The 21,783-nt window shown below is 34.9% G+C and overlaps 2 protein-coding genes across 2 annotated transcripts in view; one reads left to right on the top strand and one right to left on the bottom strand.

Annotated features, from left to right (window-relative positions):
* The window catches only part of LOC109543139 (A disintegrin and metalloproteinase with thrombospondin motifs 7), a 49,052-nt gene extending 27,274 nt beyond the window's left edge, over window positions 1-21,778 (bottom strand). The window contains exons 1-2 of the mRNA XM_048668430.1: window positions 21,551-21,778; window positions 3,446-3,771 (exon numbers count right to left, since the gene is read on the bottom strand). Coding sequence (XP_048524387.1) covers window positions 3,446-3,771; window positions 21,551-21,647 — 423 coding nt within the window. The 5' untranslated portion in view covers window positions 21,648-21,778. The remainder of the gene's footprint in view (window positions 1-3,445; window positions 3,772-21,550) is intronic.
* On the top strand, window positions 3,828-4,885 carry LOC109543140. The gene is made up of 2 exons (XM_019912695.2): window positions 3,828-4,237; window positions 4,292-4,885. The coding sequence occupies exons 1-2, from the start codon at window positions 3,955-3,957 to the stop codon at window positions 4,831-4,833; spliced, it is 825 nt and encodes a 274-aa protein (XP_019768254.2). The 5' UTR covers window positions 3,828-3,954; the 3' UTR covers window positions 4,834-4,885.
* Window positions 21,779-21,783: the final 5 nt, after the last annotated feature.

Below are 21,783 nucleotides of genomic sequence, written 5' to 3' on the forward strand. Positions count from 1 at the left end.
AGTGAACCAAGATTTTGAAATCTACCAATTTTTAATGCACACTACCGCTAGCTATTGACGGTGAAACATTGTCTTCAACGGGAAATAAAGTTTAAAAGGAAAAACTCACAGGTTTGAAGCCAAGCAGCCTGTTGTCTCTCAGCTCCCAGAGTAATTTGTTTGGTCGACTTTTTTCGATCCAGATGAGCAAGCCTTGTTGCGTCCGTAACGTTGCTGCAGTCCGGTACTGCACGAATTTTTAATTTGAATAATCTTCAGGAGGTCGGGGTTGTGGGTTGGTTGGAACCAGATATGGTTTCAATCACGAAGACACTGAGCTCTTTATGGCACACTAATCAAAATTCCAATATAGGGGCCCGTGTCAAATTAGACCACGGGTAAACCAAATAATTTGAGGGGGTGCACGCAAGTGCCTGTAGGAGCGATGCTACGCGTTCGATTTTCTGGTGCGGACTGGAATTTCTTCCCTTACCCGCCTGGTCGGGCACTTAAAAAAGGTCTTCGCTGAGAAGATCTGAGAACCAGGCGGTTTTCGTGGGTTTGTTTTAATAGGGGGAATTTAGGGTGTTTTTGACCGTTTGTTGCAAGAAAGTCTGCAACAGTACTTACGTTTGTAATGGGGGATCGAAATTCATGGTATTTCAGTAAATGGGAGCCCCATTTGGGCCCCAGTTACTGTCAAATATGACACTGACAAGCGGGAAATTTCGCATCTGGGCTGGAGATTTCGAGAACCTTCTGGGTTACCTGGAGGAAACTATATAAGCGACGACGAGAACCATGGGGAGGGAGTGAAGTGACAACAGCACCGAGTGCAGAAGAAGGTTGAAACCCGCGAGTCGGAAATCCGAGTTTTGCGTTTGTTATTGTTATTGTTTGTGAAGTTGACGTTAATTTAGAAGTTAGTTTGTTCCTGTTCCGTATTTAAAGTTATACCGAGGTAAATAAAAGTTGGAAGCTGAAGAAAGTGTTAGATACTCGGCCATCCACGGTACAATTTTTATTCCCCTTTGCAGGTAAACAATGCTAAAATTGCTCTAATAAGATTGGTCAGAGTTGACGGCCAAAACCTTTTCAATAAGTGGTGGCAGCACATGAATCGCCTTTAACCGAAGAAAAAATTAGAGAACCTGTAGAATGTTCACCAGAACAGTTCAGAGAAGAACTCCGGAGTGGGTGGGTGTATGAGATTTTTCGGCAAAAAAATTAGTATTTCGTAAAATTTTGTTCGAAAAAAGGATGTTTTTGGATAATTTCCATCAGGAACGCATAAATGCTCAGATGAAGCAAGACTCGAAAGGTAGTAACCCCTAAACACACTGGACTCCCTGTCGTGAAGGTTCTTTAGATTTCGATTGTTAAAACAGCTTGGTCAAGAGCACCCGTTCAATTTTCGGCTATTTTATGCCCAGTTCAAATTTGCCGGTTTTAGCCGATAACGGTCGATGGTTGCGAGAGGGAACGATAAAGCCCAGAATAACTGCGATGTAAACTGGCCACAGCTCTAATGTCATCTTCGTGGCGAAAAGAGCATGTGCGACGAAACCTGCAACTTGCCGCAGATGAACTGCAGAAGTGGTTCATCAAATGGAAAGTGAAGGTTAACGCATCAAAGAGCCAGGCCATCCTTATTGGAAGGAAACGTGACAGGATTGATGGAAACATCAATCTTGACGGAGAAGAAGTCCAATGGGCAAGTAGAGTCAGGTATTGGGGTGTTGTTTTAGATACGCGACTGACCTGGAGGCAACATGTGACGACAGCGATCAACAAGGCAAAGGCTACAGCTGCAACGCTGTACTCACTCCTGAACCGAAGAAGCCAAATAAGTGTGAGGAACAAACTCCTACTCATCAAGAGTGTCATCAGGCCGGCAATGACGTATGCCTCCACAGTGTGGGGATATGCGGCAGAAACCTACCTGAGACAACTTCAGGCCACAGAGAATAAACTCCTGCGGATGGCCATAGATGCGCCTTGGTTTGTGCGTAATTCTCAAATCTACAGGGACCTGGAGTGAGAGCCACTGAGAGACTTTCTGCAACGGAAAGCAGCTTCGACCTTTGAAAAGGCCGAAAACCATCCCTTTGAAGAACTACGGAAAGCCGTTGAGTACATATCAGAGGAGGATGGGCCCAGGAAAAAGAGGCCCAGGCACCAGATGGCCCAACGGGGCAATAGGTAAAGCAGTAAGCTGCAAAGTGCTGTAAGTGCGAAACTTAATTAAGTGAGTGTGATAGAAGTGGTATTGTGTTGTATAGTGCTTGGGTCAATTTAGTAAGATGCCCATGCTAGCAGGTAGTTAGCATCGAGAGAATGTGATGTAAAGGCATACGGATGCCAGAGCTGAACCATTCTTACAGAAGACTACAAGTTTTAAAGGATAACTCCCGGAAACTTTCAGTTTAAAAACGGGGGTTTTTTAGTTGGTAGAAATCCAACACTACCTATCCACACTATAAAAATCTTCTCGAAGACACCCGGTGTCACGGGACACTGGGTGTCTTCGAGAAGATTTTTATCCTCCAGCCGCCGGGCAAACCAAAAAAAAAATGTAAACTGGCACTAGTTTGGACTGTTGAACTGTATTTAAGCCAATTTCTGCGTTTTTTTTATCACTTAATCCAACAATATGGAAAAGTATGGACTTCAGTAATTCCCTACATCGGGTAATACTTTTACGACAACCACAATGGTAGAAAGTCAGAGTATGTCGTGAAAGTTTCTGGGGAAGATTTTGGCAATCAGGAACCCAGACTGGCAATAAGGCGAAATCATCTACTACCGGTACACGAATCCCCAAAGATCTGACCAATATTGGAAAGCCATAAAAATTATCACTGAACACAATTTGAAGATATTTATTGCCTTTTGCAGGTAAACAATGCTGAAATTGCTCTAATAAGATTGGTCAGAGTTGACGGCCAGAACCTTTTCAACAAGTGGGGGCATTAAGCTAAAATAACTCATCAGCTCAGAATTATTTTTCAATTAGGAGATTTTCAGCTTAATATCAAATGCACTTCCGCTTATCCGTAGAATTTTGAAGTGCGATTAATAAAAATAATATAAAATGTACCACAAAAAATACTTTAATTGGTAGCACGTTTAACAACCTTACATTTTGTTCATAATTAAATTTCGGTTTTGGAAGATTGATGCACATGGAATGCTCCTCTATATTTCGAGCACAAGTAAATTTTAATTTAATATGGCAATTTATCATCAATGGTTTTTTCGTTTATTTGGTTCAAGAAGTAACGAAAAATTAGGAAAGGCTCTTCTCTTCTTCTCGTATAATAAGAGCTTTCTCCTCGTATACTTCCGCAGCTGACTGCGGGCGCATACATATTTCAAATTCCCTTTCCCACAAAAAAGTGCTTAACTAACGTTTCCGGTAATGCACAGTAAACTTATTTCAGGAAAGTAATATGAATGCTCTTACCAGTCCATTACATGCAGAAATCGCCACTCGACTGTGTGGATCGCCATGAACAAATCCCTGATAATGGCAAATTTTGCTGGTTTCTTTCGGTTTTCTCCTCACATGCCTTTCTTTGCTTCTCCATTCCACTACAAAACTTGGTGCCAAAAACTCCACGCTGGGCGTTAAAATGAGGTGGTGTTCTTCATCAAATATAGAGAGATTAAACCTCACAAACTCCTCAGTATTGGAGTGATGGTGATTCAAATCATGCGAAACATCTCCATTTTCTTTCACTTTGATTGGTATCGTTTGGTGTGCTTCCCATAGCTGATTTGTGTAGAGCCCTGCAATAAAATACAGAAATTGAAGCTTTTTCCAACTGACATGGACATACATTTTATTTGTTGACAAGTAAATGAATATTTTTCGTTGATGATTTGGATGAATACGGATTCAGTGCATATACAAACTAAGCTTGTTTATCGTTAATGGAAATTTAGCAATTAAAATTAACACTGCAAAGTGATATGCTCAATTCGGATCACCAAATTAATAGGCAATCAACAAAGAAGTTGAAATTGAAGCTGAAGCAAATATCCAGTCTAGTTAAAGCATTGGAGATAAATTATATCGATTCTCAGCGTAACGATAGGCTGCTTTTAATGGCTGTTAGGTTGGAAGCTACCAAAAACAATTCCCTACAAAAACAGCTTTCTGAAGCTTTACGAGAAAATACTGAAATTATGGACATGGTTCAATTGAGAAGTGAAGATGGTGACGTGTCTCGAGCTTGTTCAAAAATCAATTTAGGTATTTTGAATTTTCAATTTATTTTTTATACAAAACCGTGGCTTTGCCTATTAGGTTCGAGCATTTCAACCGTAAGTTTGGTCCATTTGCAGTACAAATATGAAGAACTATTTGCCAGTCACAGAGGACTGTTAAAAGTGTTAGAGCTGAGGAGTAATGAAGTAAAAAAACATTTACAGGAGAACTGCAGCCTGAAGGAAAAGATTGAGCAACTTATTGCTGATCTACAAGTAGCTCAAGAGAAAGTGGAATTTCTACAACAAAAAATCTCCTACATTAAGAAAAGAAAATGCGAAAAAATCACGAGGTTGAGAAACGAAAGGCAAACCTTAGCTCTAGTCCATCGGAGATTAGTAGCTTTACTCCATAGACAATGCATGGAGAAAAATGAGTTTATTGAGTCTTTGCTAAGGACAACAACACGCAGTGAAAAAGCGTTGCTTTTGCAGGAAATACGAAAGAATAACATTTTAAATTACGAAAACTTTCAGCTGCAGCAGGAATTGGATTATTTGAAATCCCTTTTGAAGATTACGAGAACAACTTCAAAAGAAGTGCTTCAAAGTGACTCTGGATCTCTTAGATCTACGCAATAACCTACACGAATTTAGTTGCAAGACAAAAACGAATATATTTACTTTACGTCTTCGGCTTTTTTTAGTATTGTAGTTAGTGTAGCGAGAAAAAGGTAAGGGCATGGAAGCTATTTCCACACTGAGTAATTGATCACCAATTTTAAATATTTGGATATCCTGGCTGGGTTTTAGTTAACACCCTATATTTTGAGACTGGGCTAACGTTGCTTGTTAAAAATGGTAGTTTATTCAAATATTCTTTATATGTTTATCTGTCGTCAGGATGGTCGCAAGTACGTTCTGTTTTATTTGCCTTAATATCAGTTTTAGAAAAAGATGAAAATAGGAAAATCGAGAGAACCCTTTGGAATAGCATGTAACTGTTTTATTTGATATTAATGTTATTTAAATTAATTTAATATATATAAGTTCTCTTATTATTTGCCTCAGCAAGTGCAAAATTGAAGTTTCGAACATCGAATGAGGATCATTTCTGAAATATTTATTAAGTGCGTTTTCAAGAGGAAAAGGTTAAAATTAAATAAAAAAAGTCAGACAGAAGGCAAATATCACAACATGCACCTTTCAAAGGATCCAATAGCTCAGTTTGCACGGCTTCCTCAATAATTAGACACCTCGCTTTTCTTCAGAACGATTTTTATTTTAATTAAGAAATGTCTGTTATAACATCTCAACAATCAGAAGTAATTAGACTGAAAGGAGAATTATGCTGTACAGTTTTGCAACATCCAGAAACAAGATTGTCTGTTTATAAATTTTAAATGATAATATGAACATTTTTGTATCGTAAATGATGACTACAAACATTACTGAAAATGAAAACAAAACTGAAAAAACTAGTCAGCTACTTGGATAATAGCGAAATTATGTAGGTATATACATAAAACATTTCGGTCTAAAATAAGTATGATATCGTCGGTGAATAAACGTGAAATTTAAAAAATATTAATTAATTCTCATCTAAAGATTCTAGCGTATTTTCAATAAGCTACTTGCGTTCTTCCTTTCGTTGAGACCATAATTATGTCAAATTTTCACATGAGTGTTTTTTGAGCTCATTGAATTTTTTCCGACCTAAGCAGGTCTCCAGTGTGCATATAAAAAAGGTTTAGGTCGACCATAAGGAAGAGCAGTTAAATATTACTCCCCAAAAACGCTTAAATAGGCCGAAGCTGTTGAATATTTCCGATCCGAAGCTTCTAGAGTGTTTTTCAATCTTGTCGTATTTTCCGTTTCATTGACATGAAAATTACGTTTATTATTATTAAATATTTAATTTCAGTTCGAGAGTAACTCTTTGCTATCAGTGTTGTTTTATAGTCCGAGGAATGTCTTCCTATTTTGAATACTTTTTGTACATATTTAGTGTTTAGTATTGCACTTCCTCTTGATCATTGTGTGATTTGACCATAATCTGATGGTTTACGGTGTTTGGTAATGCTTCATCTTCATTTCCTCAATATTATGGTTTATTGTAAACGGTTGATTAGATTTAGCTTTAGCATTTGTATCTTTCTCTTCTAGAATCTCTTGAAAATGTCTGTGCTGGCAAACAGTATCTGGGTGTCTTTCCCAGTTTGCTGTACTTGTAAACTCTCTAAACTATATCCATCTATTTATCATTTATTTTTTGAGTGTCTAACTTTTTTGTGCTGTACTTTTTATATGCTTTATAATTTGGTGCATTTTTTATGATGTGCACGTTGCTCTTGCCTTTTATTTGAAAACTTCAAAGTGCCCTTTGTCAACATATAGGTATAACTTTGATCTAAAGGCTTCGGTAAAAGTAAACCGTGATATGTTACTGTAGTCTACTTCAATAGAATCATATAATAGAGTTCAATCAACTCAACCAAACAAACAGTTGTTTTTGAGGAAGATTTATCATTCCATGTCAATATTTTACACAAAATTATTTTTAATTACCAGTTCTTAAAGTTCCACTTTAAAAATTGAATAAAAATCATCGTAGTAAATGTTCCAAAATACCTATGTTTCTTCATTTATGAACTTAAATCAGTTCCAGTTCCAAAAAAGGTGCAACATATATGGGCATTGCTAGTGTAAATGTTTTTTCAAACTATGGGAAAATAGTTCTTATCAAAAATTGTAACTCTTTTTAGCTCTTTCGCTCGCATTTTATAACTTGTGCAGGTAAAACAAATTGAAATCCAAACTAGAGGCCCAACGCAAACCTAATATCTTCTTCTGTTCCAATGTAAAATATCAGATTCATTTTTATACAGACTGGCCAACATAAAAGAGAATGTTCGCACTGTGATTTAGTTTACACCTCCCACAAGCGTTATAGACAATCGCGTCGTTTTCATGGTAATCCAAGTCCATAGAAATAATGCCGCTCAAAATTTATGACGTTATTTGGAATAATTTATGACGCATTATCGGTTTACATGGCTGTTAAATGCAATTCTTGTTAAAGCGATTATCCGATGAATTCATTTCCCATTATTTGATTCAAATACCCCATTAACCGGAACCACTGTGACATTTATTCACAACTCAATTAACCATCAGTTATTGTTTTCGCCATATGCTCATTATATCATAACATGGCCAAATGGCACGATAATAGAGGCGATTAGAAAACAATCGGTTCAGAAGCAGCGGAAAGTATCAGTATTTTACAGAGCGACCGGCAGAAGCGTATATGGAACTTAATCATACATTATGAAGTACATTGGATGGATCTATGCTAACTGCTGGCAACTAGATGCGTTTCTAAAAATGAAAAATTACGTCTTCCTTGCAAATGTTTTTATATGATCCAAACGTTTTTATGAAATTCAAGTTTTGTGTTTCTTATGAAGCTATTTGATCGGAGTTTTCTCGTTCCTGGAAATATACTCCAATCGATTATCAGTGGGGTCAACAATGTTTGCAAAAGTTATTTCTTCTGTAGGTCGGTATCTAACAAGACTCATTTTGTAAAAAATTGTGATAATTAATTCCTAATTAATTTAACCCATGTAGAGTTACCAAATTATCAATCTGAAATTGTTGTTAATGAGCAATTTAGGTTGCGTGATGATTTTTGTCCGCGTCAACCTGTTCACAAAATTGTTGTAAAAAATACAATATTTTAGTGTGGATGATTAGTGAACTTATCTTTAATAGAAAGGGTTTTATTTAATATACATAGGCACATATGGAATACATTTTCCTACTTTAATTAATCTAGAAGAGTTCAAATAGTAAAAATACTTTTTATCGTAGATATCTATTTATACATATATCGGTTTAACTAACCCTCTACAATGTCTTCCCATTTCCATTTTTCATCTGCCCCGGTCGGTCCATAGATCGTCTTCAAGTTCTCTGTCGAACCTTCTCTTGACCTTTTTCTCGGCCTTCCGGGTCCTCGTCGCTCTCTTGGTTGCCAGTTCATCACTTGCTTCGAGATTCTGTGTTCTTACATTTGTATATTTCCATACTATATTAGTTTTTTATGTCATCTGTTATAGAATGCGTTATTCCTATGATTCTCTTCTCGATATTCCTGCCGCTCGACGCCAAAACTCCATTTCGGTTGCTTTTAGCCGTTTTTGGAGAGGCGTCTGTTCCAAAATAGATCACTTAAAGAGCGATCGCCTTTAAGCCTGATGTTATTTGTTTCTCTGCTTTTATCTTCATTACAGGTTGTTTGTAGAAACGCTTGATGGCTTTAATTAGCCCTACGTTTATGCTCGTTTTCTCTAATATTTCTCAGTTTACTTAGTGGAACATTATCGCAGGCTTTTTTCAGATCCACAAATAAGAGCTGGATTTGTTGGTGGCGTGCTCTCTTTATCTCTAATTTGCGTTACAGTAAATATATGGACCACGACTGATCTATCCGCAAAAAATCCAGCGTGTTCTTCTGCTTCCATTTCCTAGTATTCTTTTATTACCTAATTTGTCAGATTTTGTATATATATTTCTTATAAACTCTATCTAGAAGAGATTATGGCACGTAGTTAGGAGAGTTAAAATCCATTTATTTAGGAAATAATAGATAACTTTGACAGCGAAGAGAGTTGCATTGTTTTTATACACAAAAAACATGTTTTTATATACAAAAGGGAGGATAGTCCTCCCTTTTTTCGTTCGAAGGAATGGTTCTGATGGTCAATTTTATTGGATAAAACATGATAAATTTGTTCAGTTCTCCCCAGAGTAATCTAATGGTTATATTTTTTGTCATTTCCAAACAGAAAATTGCACCACTTCACAGCAAAATCGCTGTAGGGAAAGTTAAATATATCGGAACTAAATTGCGACTAAACGTGACTTGTTACTTAAAAAAATCGGCTTCATTTGGTATGCACCAATAAATCTGTCACTTAGAACTTGGCTCACATGTATACATATAGAACCGACTTGCATAACCACACGATTAAACCCGTTCCAATCAATTAGCCCCCAATAAGACACAAACAACAAATACATGTGGTAATTACATGAAACCCAATGAAAGTTGACACCCATCTATAGACGCCATTAAATAAACCCATTACGATTGATTTCCCGCCTTTATTTGCTCTCTGCGTCTGACTACTGGCGAACGAGGGAAATGCAAGTAAAGGAAAACGAAAATGCAGTACTTAAATGGCTTGCTTTTGAAACGAAAATATTGATAATTGAACCCAAAAGCAGTTACTTGTTTCGCATCTTAAGCCTTATGGATGAGACTCGATGGGAGGACGATCATCAAGACCACCTGCATATGTCCTTAAGATAGATTGTAACCTTTGAAACTGTAGACTCTCTAATGTAGATGCGTTCGAAACGGAGATTGAATATATTCACAAGCTTTGAGAGATTATTGAAGATACAGCAATTTTGCTCTCCGATTAGGCCTTTTTAATGGCCTTCGATTTAAACAGGAAATGTTCGTCTGTTAATAAAAAAAGGATGCATTTAAAAAAGCCAAGTTGTTAAAAGTAATATTGATATTCGGAATTCATTGGTTTAAGCCTCCAATGAAAGCTCAAATGATTTTATTCTGGCTAGCACTATTCACCATCTGCATATAAATTTATCACATTGCTCGATTTTTAAGCTAATCCGATTAACGTCTCCATGTATTTTTGCGTTCTCGCTCTGTAACTTATGTTTGTTTTTTCGTCGGATAATTCCATTTTTTAAGTGGCGACTTTAGTGAGCGGCTTCTCGTGTAGGATGGGATTAAGATAAAATATATTGTCAATTTTGCTGTATTTAGCCTTTCCTCTTATGGCAGATGCAGGATTTATTGGTTTTAAAATCACGTTTGGGTCGTGTGGGGCCGTTAAAAATTGCTGCCGATATTTCGATAAAATTAGGCGCCACTGGCTGGCCTTTTTGGGTCAAAGTATTTTGGTATCTCAACAAAGCAACTTATTTGAATTGGAAATCAATTTTTCGTTCATTTATTAAAATTTGAGGTAAGGTGTAAGAAGCGAAAGTTTTATTCCACAACATTCATTAAGAAAATTCTCACTCAATGGATTTCTGGATATATATTTATCAGAAATTATTTGAAATTAAGTCGAAACTGATATTTCAGGCAGTCTCCTGATGATTGGTCAACTTTCGAACAATCCTCGTAATGGAAATCCCCTTCTAGTTTCTGAAAAATAGGTGCGGCCTATTCTAAAGCAAAGTTATTCAAAGGTGGGGAATAATTAATAAAAAAAACGGACCAATCGATGGGAAACTCGATGCAATAATTTATAACCGTGTTCAACAATCGGACAGTTCAAGTGCATTTGTGGGGGAGCGGGATTATTTAATTATTTATCGGCATATATTACTGTTTGAAATGTTTACTTGCATATACGAAATAAACAGGAAACACAATTTAGATCGTGTTTACTGAATGCATTAATTATTGAAAATTCGCAGTAATATTAAAATATTATGGAAAGAAAAAATGTGTCAGGTGTATAAGAATTAACTAATTACACAGGTGTTTATTAATGTTGGTTAATAACAATTAAAATTTTATATTATTTAATTTGCATAATTGTCGGATCGTGGGCTACTAAGTGTATTATTATTTTTTCTTCTTCAGTTAATGTTTGACATACCAGAATATATAGAATTCAGCATTTTTTCAATTACTCGATATTTGCCTGCAATTTTTAAATTTTTTTATTTGTTCATTTGCTTTTTCCGTCTTTTAAGTAATTATTAATGTTAACAACTCTCTTTCTAGTCTCCCTAGAATCTTTAGATTCTATTCTACATGTTATTTTGCGATAGGAAATAACATTATAATAACAGATTTGTCGGAGTCAATAGGAAAAGGGTTTAAGTGCGTTCGTGATTGTTCTGAGATGATTAGCATGTTTTCCTTGATGGTTCAAAATTCAGTAAATACGGAATCAATATGTGGATATATGGCGATACAGTAGCGAAATGCATTTGAATCTGCTTACCACAAAATAGTAATAGCTTTTGGCTGGAAGGACTACCCACTTAACTCATTTTTCAGGAATACTGTAGTTTTAACTATTTCAATTATGCACTTGAAAGTTGAAAACGCAGTTTATCGCAGCTTGAACACGCCGATACAGACAATGCGAGTAACTTATAAATATCATATACCCATAATCATGAGTTATTTTAATATAATTTTAATTAGTGTGTTTCAAATTTCAAGGAATTAAATTATATTTCAAGTTATACATACGTGCTAAATATTATGCAATATTTTCGTATCTTGTATAAAAGATAATGACCTGACACCAATTAATTGGAAAAATAAAGAAATCTGATTCAACTGAAAAATGTCTCTTGAATGATGGACAATATCTCAAAGTAATTGAAACTCGCTTTAAACATTTCTAATTAATTCGACGGAAATTAGTCTACAATCTTGTCCTATTCGTTCTTAAGACTCATTAATGTGTTTCGACTTGAACTTAAAAGCTTTACTTTTCAAGTACCATATAGGAAATAGTCTATAAGTGTTCAATCCGGAGACTAGGGAGGTCGTTCAACAGGTCCTGTCTACCAATCCATATGCCTGAAGAAAAAACCTTGAAAAAAGTTAGGGCAAACTTGGCTGTGTAACGTTCATTTCGTTGAGCAGTTTATAATTGAAAAAAAATGAACCAGTTTTCAAAAGTCACTGCGGAAAGGCCACTAGATGGTTAAAATAAAAACCGCCACTGAGAATTTTTATTATGGAAAACACATAAAATACTTTAGTTATTGTTACACTTGAATGGGTTTCGGTAAATCTAGCATTTGTTTGAAACGAACTAATCAATATGAATTTAAATACTTGAATGGAAAATTTCAATATTAAAGCTCATTATTTATAAATCACTATTTAGCACAAACATTTTCGGCCGAATTAGCCAAAAATTGTACAATAAATATATTCCCTATCAGCATCTAAATAAATTATCCGCCAACAAGGTCCATAAGCGATTTCAACTTTAAATGCAATCTATAACTAATTTAATTTCAAATATGGCGCAATTTATATAGCTAATAACTTTATATTAAACTAATTTAACGGCCAGCAAATTGAGCCATAGTGATTAGTCTCAGCTGAGTAGATTAACTTTAAATCGATTCACATTATATAGATATATTTAAACATGATGTTTGCTTTAGAAATAAATTGATCAGGATATGCGTTATTATAAAGTACAGAGTGATTGAGACTTGCATTTGTTTCTCTCACAGGCCGGATTACAGAGCAACAAATCTTGATTATAGAATCTTCCTCGATTCTGACTTTCTCGGAAATAATTTTACACGCTGTAATTTTAACTGCCACCATAGAAAAATCGTGAAGGGCAAACCCAATAAAATCATATCCCAAAAACAATTAAGGTGCAAATGCTAGACACATAATTAAAGTTCAGTTTTTTTCTTGTAACCTGAGTCGGTCAAAAAGATACAAACAGGAAACCAAAGACAAAAAAAAACCAATTAGTTTTACCTCTGGTTTTAGACTACCGAATATGAAGAGTCATCAATCATGTAATTAAAACTAATGTGAATAAATTATTCGAAAACGTTTTTTTGGGTCATTAAGTCGTTCAAACTGTTATCTCGAGGAATGTTTCGACATTATAATGTTATAACTCAATCAACGGAAAATAGGTGTTTGTTTGGGTGTTGAGGAGGACGTACGTAATTACATAATATATCACATTTTAAACTGGTAACTTATTGGATAATTCGTACTGAAACGGGGTCTTTTATCTATGTCCGTTATACAGAGGCATGCTCTCATTCAAACAGAAAGTACATTAAAATACATTTTAATCTGTTTACCTAATACTATATTAAAACCTATTTTGCACTAACTTCTAACAATCTGGCATATTATTAGGTTTAGAAACCAGATTAGCTTCATGAGATAGGTGAACTTGCAGATAATCCTCCATGTCATACATAATCATCGAATCTTCTATTCCAGAGTCTGATAGACTGCGGTTTCTTTGGTCAAAACTTTTTTTTCATTCTTATGAAGTCAAGTACTTACTTGACTTGTTCTGTGTTGAAACTGTGGAAATTAATCAGCATGTGAAAAGAGCAAAAACTTCTATTGATTTGAAAATTGAACATCCATTATAATGCTTTGATTTGTTAATGGGCTTGAACATTAGTTTAATTACATTGTGATTAATCTCAGTAATAAGCAAGCCCATTAAATTATGCGAACCAACATAAATTAGAAGCCTTAATAATTGTGAATTAACGCCACTAATTAGCTTCATTAATTAAGAAAACAAATCAACCTTTTTTGCTGTGTTGCGTTCTGTGTATCAAACAGTTAGCGCGGTTTGCTTTTTCAAAACCGCTTTTTATACGTCTGTGGCTAATTATTTTAGACATGTATCTATATATGTGATCTTTTTGTTTAATAAAATAAAGACAATTTTTTTTCTGAACGATTTTGAAGGCTGGAACTGGTACTGATTGAGGCTAATTAAATATGTCGATTTAAAACTGCCGCCTTAGGAAGTTAATTAAAGCTAATTGGTGGCAGAAATGGAAGTTTACCAAATTTAGAATTAAACTGGAAAACTTATTTTTATTTGCGTGGTTTTTATATTGTCATGTGTGTGAATTAATATGATCTTGACGTACATAAAAATGCAAATGTTGATTTTGAGTGGCAAAACAGTTCAATTTTTTAAACTTTATTTTGGCATTCTCTAAGCACATTGAAGAAATACCGAGAGAACTTTTCCCAGGAAGGATTTAAAATGTTCTTTTAAAGAGAGAACATTATTTCCTTGCTTGATGAATATGTACAAGTCCTTTTAAACGCATTCCACTGTTTTATCATTCATTCTAACTACGTTATCATTCATTCCATCTCTTCAGTCCCTGTAATTTTTTGCTTTCGGTTTCCATGAAAAATACTTTTCTTGATTACTAATTTATGTGTTTTTCCTTTTTTCCATTCGCATATTAAACTTTTTCTTGAGTGAAGTTCTTCTCTCTATTCTTTCCTAGATGCGAAGTTTACTAGCCTATTCCAGTTTTTCCCTGTTAGCGAAGAAGTTCGGTAAACGGTTTCTTACCACAGTTGGAGTTCTGGCGATTCGGGTTGTGTGAGACTTTAATCACTAAACCTCTTTTGAGGTCTGTTCTACTCGTTGATATTAAGTCTTCGTCAGTTCTTGTTTTTCATCTTCCAAATTTCACTTCGTTCTTTTTTTACATTTTGTAATTGTTGTTACTGATAAATACTTATATACTTACATCCAACTAAAGTTCATGATTGCTATCGTTATCGTAGAAAAATCAAAGCATATTGTCGTAATAAATGTATTATGGAAAAACAAATTAAATGACGACTAAATTACTGTTTCCGAGCTGCTTTTCCCTTTGCAGTTCCCTTATTTCAAATGAATGCAAATGAACCGTTTAGCTATTTTAACTAAGCAAATAATTCAAAAGTTTTCAGTAAGCAGTGAAAACCTTTTGCGTTTTGAGCGATAACTCTCCATTGAAAGACAACCAGTATGTTCAATATAAATTACTTATATAATTAAAAAGAGTTTTTCAGTGGGTAAACTAACAAATAAATCAGGGTCTACTCTCGGCAATTAACCATGTAAGAAGGCCTTTCAATAGAATTGTCACTTTACGGATAATTTAATGTGCATTGTTAATTTATAATTAAGTAATGTAATAACACAGTGGGTGTCACCTTTATCTGATTTAAAAATCGATATCGTGATTGGTTTATCATGCGATCAGCGAACCTACGTAGTAGGAAATGGCAGAAATTGCGTTGCAACTTAACTCGATCGAAAGAAAATGTGCTGCCAATAAAATACCGTCGGTTTTTATGTGAGTAGAATGTTACGCGATAATTATTCGTTTCTTTGAGATCAGTAAATTACCTTTGAAAAATGTCTAAAAACGAAAAAAACCCCAAATTTATTTATTTTTGCAATATGTATCTTGATAACCTTTTCTTATTCGTCATATCCAAAAGGTCCTGCTTTTTTTGGGGGGGAGATAAACCGTTAACCTCTTTGAAAGGATTTTTTACAAAAGAGATGATTAAGTAGCACTCTGGCTGTTTTATGCCTCTTCCAGAACCCTAAAATGCGAATAAAACAATTTTATAGGCATATTTTGTTCGTTGTTCTCGGCCTTTGCAACTTCGCGAATAAAAGTTTGCTTTTTATTTATGGTATCATCCTAAACTAAACTATTACGAGCCTCTTGAGAGATATATTAAATGTCTGAAACTTTAATACTTCACTTCAGTAGCGATGTGCTCTGTTGAATCGCGATTTGGAAAAACTCGAACTCTTTGGATTCTGTTTTTTATTAAGGTTGGATTTTTTAATTTGTGTCATGTTTTATTACCAATATTTTCATTATTTTTTTGTTAAACTGAATTGACCTATTTCAGATAATTAATTAGGTTTTTGAGGCTTGCTATCAAAAGGCGCAGAAAATCTTTCTCTACAAAAGAAAGATAAAAATAATTAAAATCCTCTGAGATTATTATGATGATTGCGCAATTTTATGCCAAGTTTTCACTCACTTGATCTTAACGTCCACTCATTTCCAATTAGGCCTTTCCTTATTGACAAACACCGTTAAAATGGAATTTAGCTAATATCAGTTTTCTTAATCAAAAAGCCGCTTAAAATGTTTTAACAGCAATCCGTCAATATCTTTTCAGTTGGACATAATCATATTTACAATTTTTTTCGTTCCTCGAAGGAAATTTTATTAATGACATGACAATTACTATTTATTGGAACCACTGAATGACTGATGGTTTTCGGCACCTCTCTAAGAGCAAAGCTTGGCAAAGTCTTTGTTTGCCAACGACGTTTAAGAATGAAAGTAATCATCGATTTAAATTAGGTTTTTATCTTCAAATCCCACTTGCCCATTAACCATCATAAATAATGTTTTTCAACATTTCGTAGAAGATCGAATGAGCTGGTTAAACAAAATTAGTTCGCGGAAGGATGGCCCAGTGCTTTTCCAACGAACGGAGGCGTCGAGTTTTGTACTAATTATGTTTTAATGTCGGTTTAGTTGCGCCCACCTTGAAAATGTGGAAAATTTAAAGTGACTGCAGTGGTCTAATTTTTAAAATAAATATACTTTAAAAGGTGGTAACAAAGTGGTACCGATTCCAGATGATGAAGCAAAAAACAGTATCGTTGAGATACTAACAAATTCTTCCAAAAATGTGTTACAAAAGAACAAAAACCCTGGATGTCTGTAAAAAGGAGAAGAAAACGTCGTATTTTGGAGTACAAAATTCTTTCCCACAGCTGTCGAAATAAATACAAATTTTGTTTACATACAACTTTTGTTTTACATAGAAACTCGTATTTATATTTAAAATATTTAAGTCAACTGAACACTGAAACCTATATCAAATGGATGCTGTTGTTGAATTTTGTTGCTGTATCGATTTTTTTTGGGATCAGTACCAACATCATTATCTGTTAAATATAACAAATTTCTGTGTACCAAACCAATTTTTATTCAGTGTGTTAATTTTATATTTTTAACATTGAAGCGATCGCCTGCAGTTATGCATTTGAAAGACCGATAAAAGGTATTTTTCCAACCAGACAGCCCACATTTAATAAACTGCAGGAAGACATATCATGTACCTAAACCATCCTCTTGGTATGATTGATTTGACTGAAATAACTACAACCGCCTTTGGGCTCCACTCATTGATTAAACTTTGAGTCGAGGCCGTAAATTTAAATCTAACTGTATATATCTATCTATGACATGGACATTTTTACTGCTTACACCTGTTAAATATCTGCTGGCTGCATTGACCGGAAATATTCATATCTGTTTCCAATTCTATCTTAAGCTGGATCTACCAGGACTAATGAAGAAAAGTGCGTCGAGCGGATGGAATATATGCGACTTTATCTTCGTTATTAATAGTTGGAGTTCGGCAGAAAGCTTCTTTGAGGGTGGCTTGGATTTAGCTAAGGATAATGTTTTTTCGGCGTAGCGTTGGTTTTTTTTAGCAGTTTAGAGGAAAATTAAGTTATGAACACTTACTCTTACAGCCACTGAAGCTTGTATGTGTATGGTTAACTTTTTAGCCAGCTTTCCTTAATCATTCCTTGGTGTCGAAAATTTTCATTTTGAGATCGATTCAATTTAATTTTTTCATCAACTTTTTTTGCTTATTATTTGTTAAGCGTATGGAACACTTCAGGAGAGTGCGATTGAAAGTTGGCTGCCAATGCTTGTAAACTAATTAAAACAATTAGCAAACTAAGAGAAACCGGCTGTAATGAATAATTAATTTGTCTATGGGGTCTTTGAGTATCTAATTAGGTACGACAGGCAAGCCTGAGGGTTGTAGGCTGTAATTATAAAACAGCTTAATATTGTGCAAATCTCATACAGCGCAAAAGTTACCTTGTATGTTTAAGCAAATAATTGCTACTGTAAGAATGACTGCATTTGATAGGGTTTTCTTGACCTAAGTAGATTGAAAATCAAACATACGTTAGGTTTTAAGACCCTTATGCTTCTTAAAGCGTTTTCTACGTCACGTGGGATTGAAAAAATCAGGCTGTTTCTCCATGGCGTGAGTCTTGGAGAGGAACTCTGGAGAGTATTATCTGATGGCATTGGATCATGTTGCTAATTTGCTTGTGTCCGATCCTCGTATTTGTCGCATTCTATCTAATTTTAATGCAAAACAGTTTTGAGCAACAGCGTGAATTGGTGTTGGTCGCCCACAGTAGTTGGCGCGACCCACGGTCCCAGAGATGTCTGCAAGACTTACAACCAGATAACACGAAGGAAGCTTAATGAAGACTTAAAGTACCATATCAGTTTTTTTTTCATGTTTGTGTACGCCCACAAACGGCATACGATAATGAAATTTACATATTGGTATCGCTGTGGTGCCTGGTTATTAGTATCCTTAAAATTATTAGCACTTTCGGAACGCCCAAAACATTAAAACTGTTTGTAGCTGGAGGATTATGTGGCAGTTTTTTTATTTGGTGGCCAATTATTTGCCAACTCAATGCATAAGTAAGCAGGGTCAAGATAATTTGTGCAAAAAATTGCTTGTATTTTTCACTCCAAGTAGAAGGTCTTTGTATGCCTTAGCTATAATTGTTCTTCTGTGATTAATCTGAGCAAACATCCTCACATACAAGGCAAAATAGTGGTCAGCTTCATGTCCATATGCTGCTTTGGTTTTTTTTAATGCCTCAGATGTAGTTTTGAAAGCTTGCCTTTTCAAGCAACTTTAAGAAATACCGAAGTGGAGTGAGACTGGAGAATATAGCGAGGAGCCATTTTCACACTTTCATATTCATTGGCGATAATTTTTAAATCATGTTAATGATGTTAAAGGGGTTATTTATTGCATTTCTTCATGCAACAAATCATTTCCTCTTTGATTGTTCTACTCCAAATCACAAATCCATCCGAAAAAGTTGATTATTAATGCAGGTTTCTTTACTCTTCTTTCATTTGATATGCTTTCTTGTTTTCAAAGCAGTTGAAGAAAAAAGCTCATTCTTATTAGAAACCATCGTTACTCAGTTAATGGATTAGGACCGAAAGCAGTACAATTCTTAAAGCTTTGCAATACAAGCGTATTTGCTCATCTACTATTAGTCAATCTCATGCATAAACAAACAGGGTTGATATACTAAGAGATTAAGAAAATCATATTATTTCTTACAATTAATCTATACATGTTAAACTACAGATGACATCCAAGTGTCTCGTTTAAAAAAATTATAATTTTTTTGATATTCCGTAAAGGCGCTAGTCCAATATTTTCCCGTTTTTACAGTTGTAATCAGAGGAGAAAGATGAAACAGGTTTCTGGTTTAAATCGATGGTTTCTTCACTAATGAGAATTAATTTATATCTTAAGTTTCCATAGTAAAAGATCGCTGTATGCTAGCGATCCTTTATTAAGGAACTTGCAGAAAATTAACATTCTGAAATTGACCAAAATCATGCTGTTAGTCAGGCTGGAAAATGGTTTTAATTGGAATTCAATATTTCACCTATGTTAGAAAATATTATCTCCAACGCTCGTGAATCTCTCCGATATGGTACGTTGGAGTTTATTCCCTCGGCTAGTTTTGGGAGGTTTGCGAAGTGAAGTCAGACTTCGCAGACCTCAAATTCACCCAAATTCGTTGGTGACACTTCTTTCTTGCCAAGCACGCAAAATTACTTTATTTATTAGTCATCTTCCATGCATCTTATCTTCCTTCGTTGTTTAACAAAAATATTTCCATTTTTAGTCTATGTGTTTCAACAAAAAACTCGGATTCTCGTGAATGCTTCATGCCCAAGGGAAAACCTTTTTGTTCAGGTTCTACATTTCTTGATCACTTACTACTGAGAACGATAACATTGAACAACATTTAATACCTTTTGTAAGCCGCAAATATCCAGATTTTTTAGATAATTTAAAGACCACTTAAGCTCTTAATACGTATGTAAGAATAAAATATAAGGTATGATGAAATCATCGTGTAAAACCCTCCGGTCTTGAATGTCGTCGATATTATTTCCAATGCTAATCTGAATATCAAATGCCTTTAGGCCAACAGAAATCGTTTCGGAAATTCTATGATAATAACTGTAGTTCAAAGCTTTGCTATCTAGAAATCAATTTACCTCTTATCTTGATATGCAAATGTTGCATATGAAAGCTCGATTAATGTACAGTGTTTATGGATATAGATCAACTAAATGAGAAGATTATGTTGTCGATATGAAACGACAAGAAACACACTGTCTAGAACCCGACGAATAATGAAGCGTACATGGAACAGATCATGGGAAAAAAACCAATCTTAACCATAATCTCTCTCAAAAACCAGTAGAATGGAATTATTAAAGCTCAAGATTGCAGGACATAAACAAAAAAGAATTAAACATTTTACTAGGGCAAACTGATAAGAGAACTAAGACAGTTGCACCTCTATGGATATCTACTGATGAAAGCACAAAGCTTGGTTTAGTGTTGTGGACATTTTTATGGTAGGGCATTATTAAGCAATAATAAAATATTAATTAAATAATAATAGTAATCTATAAAAAAATTAATAAATTGTCAACTGCTCCAAGTACTGTAGCGTTGAATGAGTATCAAAATTTCTATTCTAGAACTCATAAAGGTGTTTGACAATGCCACTTGCTCAATAGCCGACAAAATGTTGCCAAAGTGTTACAAGAACTTAATAAGACATTATTGTGGGTTAATTGTGGTTCCTCCGGTCATCCTACTTGAGGCATTGTCGTTGATTTCATACATTAACCAACTTTCTTAACAGTGGTTGGACTTTATGCATATCCGGAGCTTGGAAAGAAAATTAATGGGCACTTGAAGACAATAGCAAATTGGTTGGCACTCAACGAGCCGTCTTTGATTATTGAGTTGATTTATAGCAGCTACATGAAGGTAGATTATATCAGAGTTCTTACAGCGAAGTGAAATTACTTCTGTGCCAATGCAATGAAATGCACTTCGACAATTTTGATGAACTCATCAATAATGAGATTGCAACTTTGAAAACTTCTCTGGAATTTATTGGCTTTATTATCAAGATTTACTGTTTTTAAAACTGAGTAACTGTGTAAATTCCAATAGGGTAGTTAGTGGCACACACATAAAATAGCAACTTTAAATATATGGCGTTGATGCCAATGATAACATTTGCGTTTTAGGTGTAAAAATTCCAATAAATAAACTGGACAGCTTATACCTGCCTTTGTGCACACGTGAAATTTATTATCTCGGTTTGAATGCCTCATGCTATTTTGCAGAGAATTCTTTGCAGATTCTCACAGCCACGGTTGTGGAATTGTAATGTGAGAAGCACTAAACGAAACATTGGCCCAAAAATGTTTAATTTCGGTCCAAATCGAGCAGTTCCATGAGTAGGCATTCCATCAGACAATCAAGAGTGTAAAAGCGGTTTCTCGGACTAAATTGCTGGAAAAGTTTTTACCAGGTGAACCACCTTGTTAAGCCTCAGTACGATTGAGAACTTATTCGGTTTCCCATAGCAGTTGCTGTTTTGTATGTGTAGCAAAAATTAACTACAGATTAGATAACAATAATTCGAAATTTCCTGCCACTTTGAATTGCGTTGTTTCAGCTGTTTGCCAAATTAGTCGAAATCCAGCAAGTCGAGTGCTCTAAATATTTTCATCGACATACTATACACATGCTAAAAATACAAAGTCTTACCTTGATAAACAGGTTTTTCAAAAATCAGTCCTGCACAAAAAGTCCCGGTTAGCACCCACAGCACAAATCCTCCGGGCCCCATCGTCGGGGGGCCCATTTCACCCACAACTCACTAAGTTGATTTTTAAAATCACAGTTATTAACTTAAAACAATGGGCGATCGTTTTTTAATGTTCAACAATCGGTCTACCGGCTTATCAATTATGTAATTGCACAAATATTGCTTGAGTTGT

This window comes from Dendroctonus ponderosae, unplaced genomic scaffold, assembly GCF_020466585.1.
Source record: "Dendroctonus ponderosae isolate FM_Combo_2020 unplaced genomic scaffold, Dpon_F_20191213v2 Dpon_F_20191213_7, whole genome shotgun sequence".
NCBI lineage: Eukaryota > Metazoa > Arthropoda > Insecta > Coleoptera > Curculionidae > Dendroctonus > Dendroctonus ponderosae.

What these genes read in the sequence shown, in the direction of transcription:
- LOC109543140 (XM_019912695.2), top strand. Translation starts at nt 3,955, where the DNA reads ATGCTCAATTCGGATCACCAAATTAATAGGCAATCAACAAAGAAGTTG. An exon ending in TTGTTCAAAAATCAATTTAG is followed by an intron (nt 4,238 to 4,291) that starts GTATTTTGAATT and finishes TTTGCCTATTAG; the next exon opens with GTTCGAGCATTTCAACCGTA.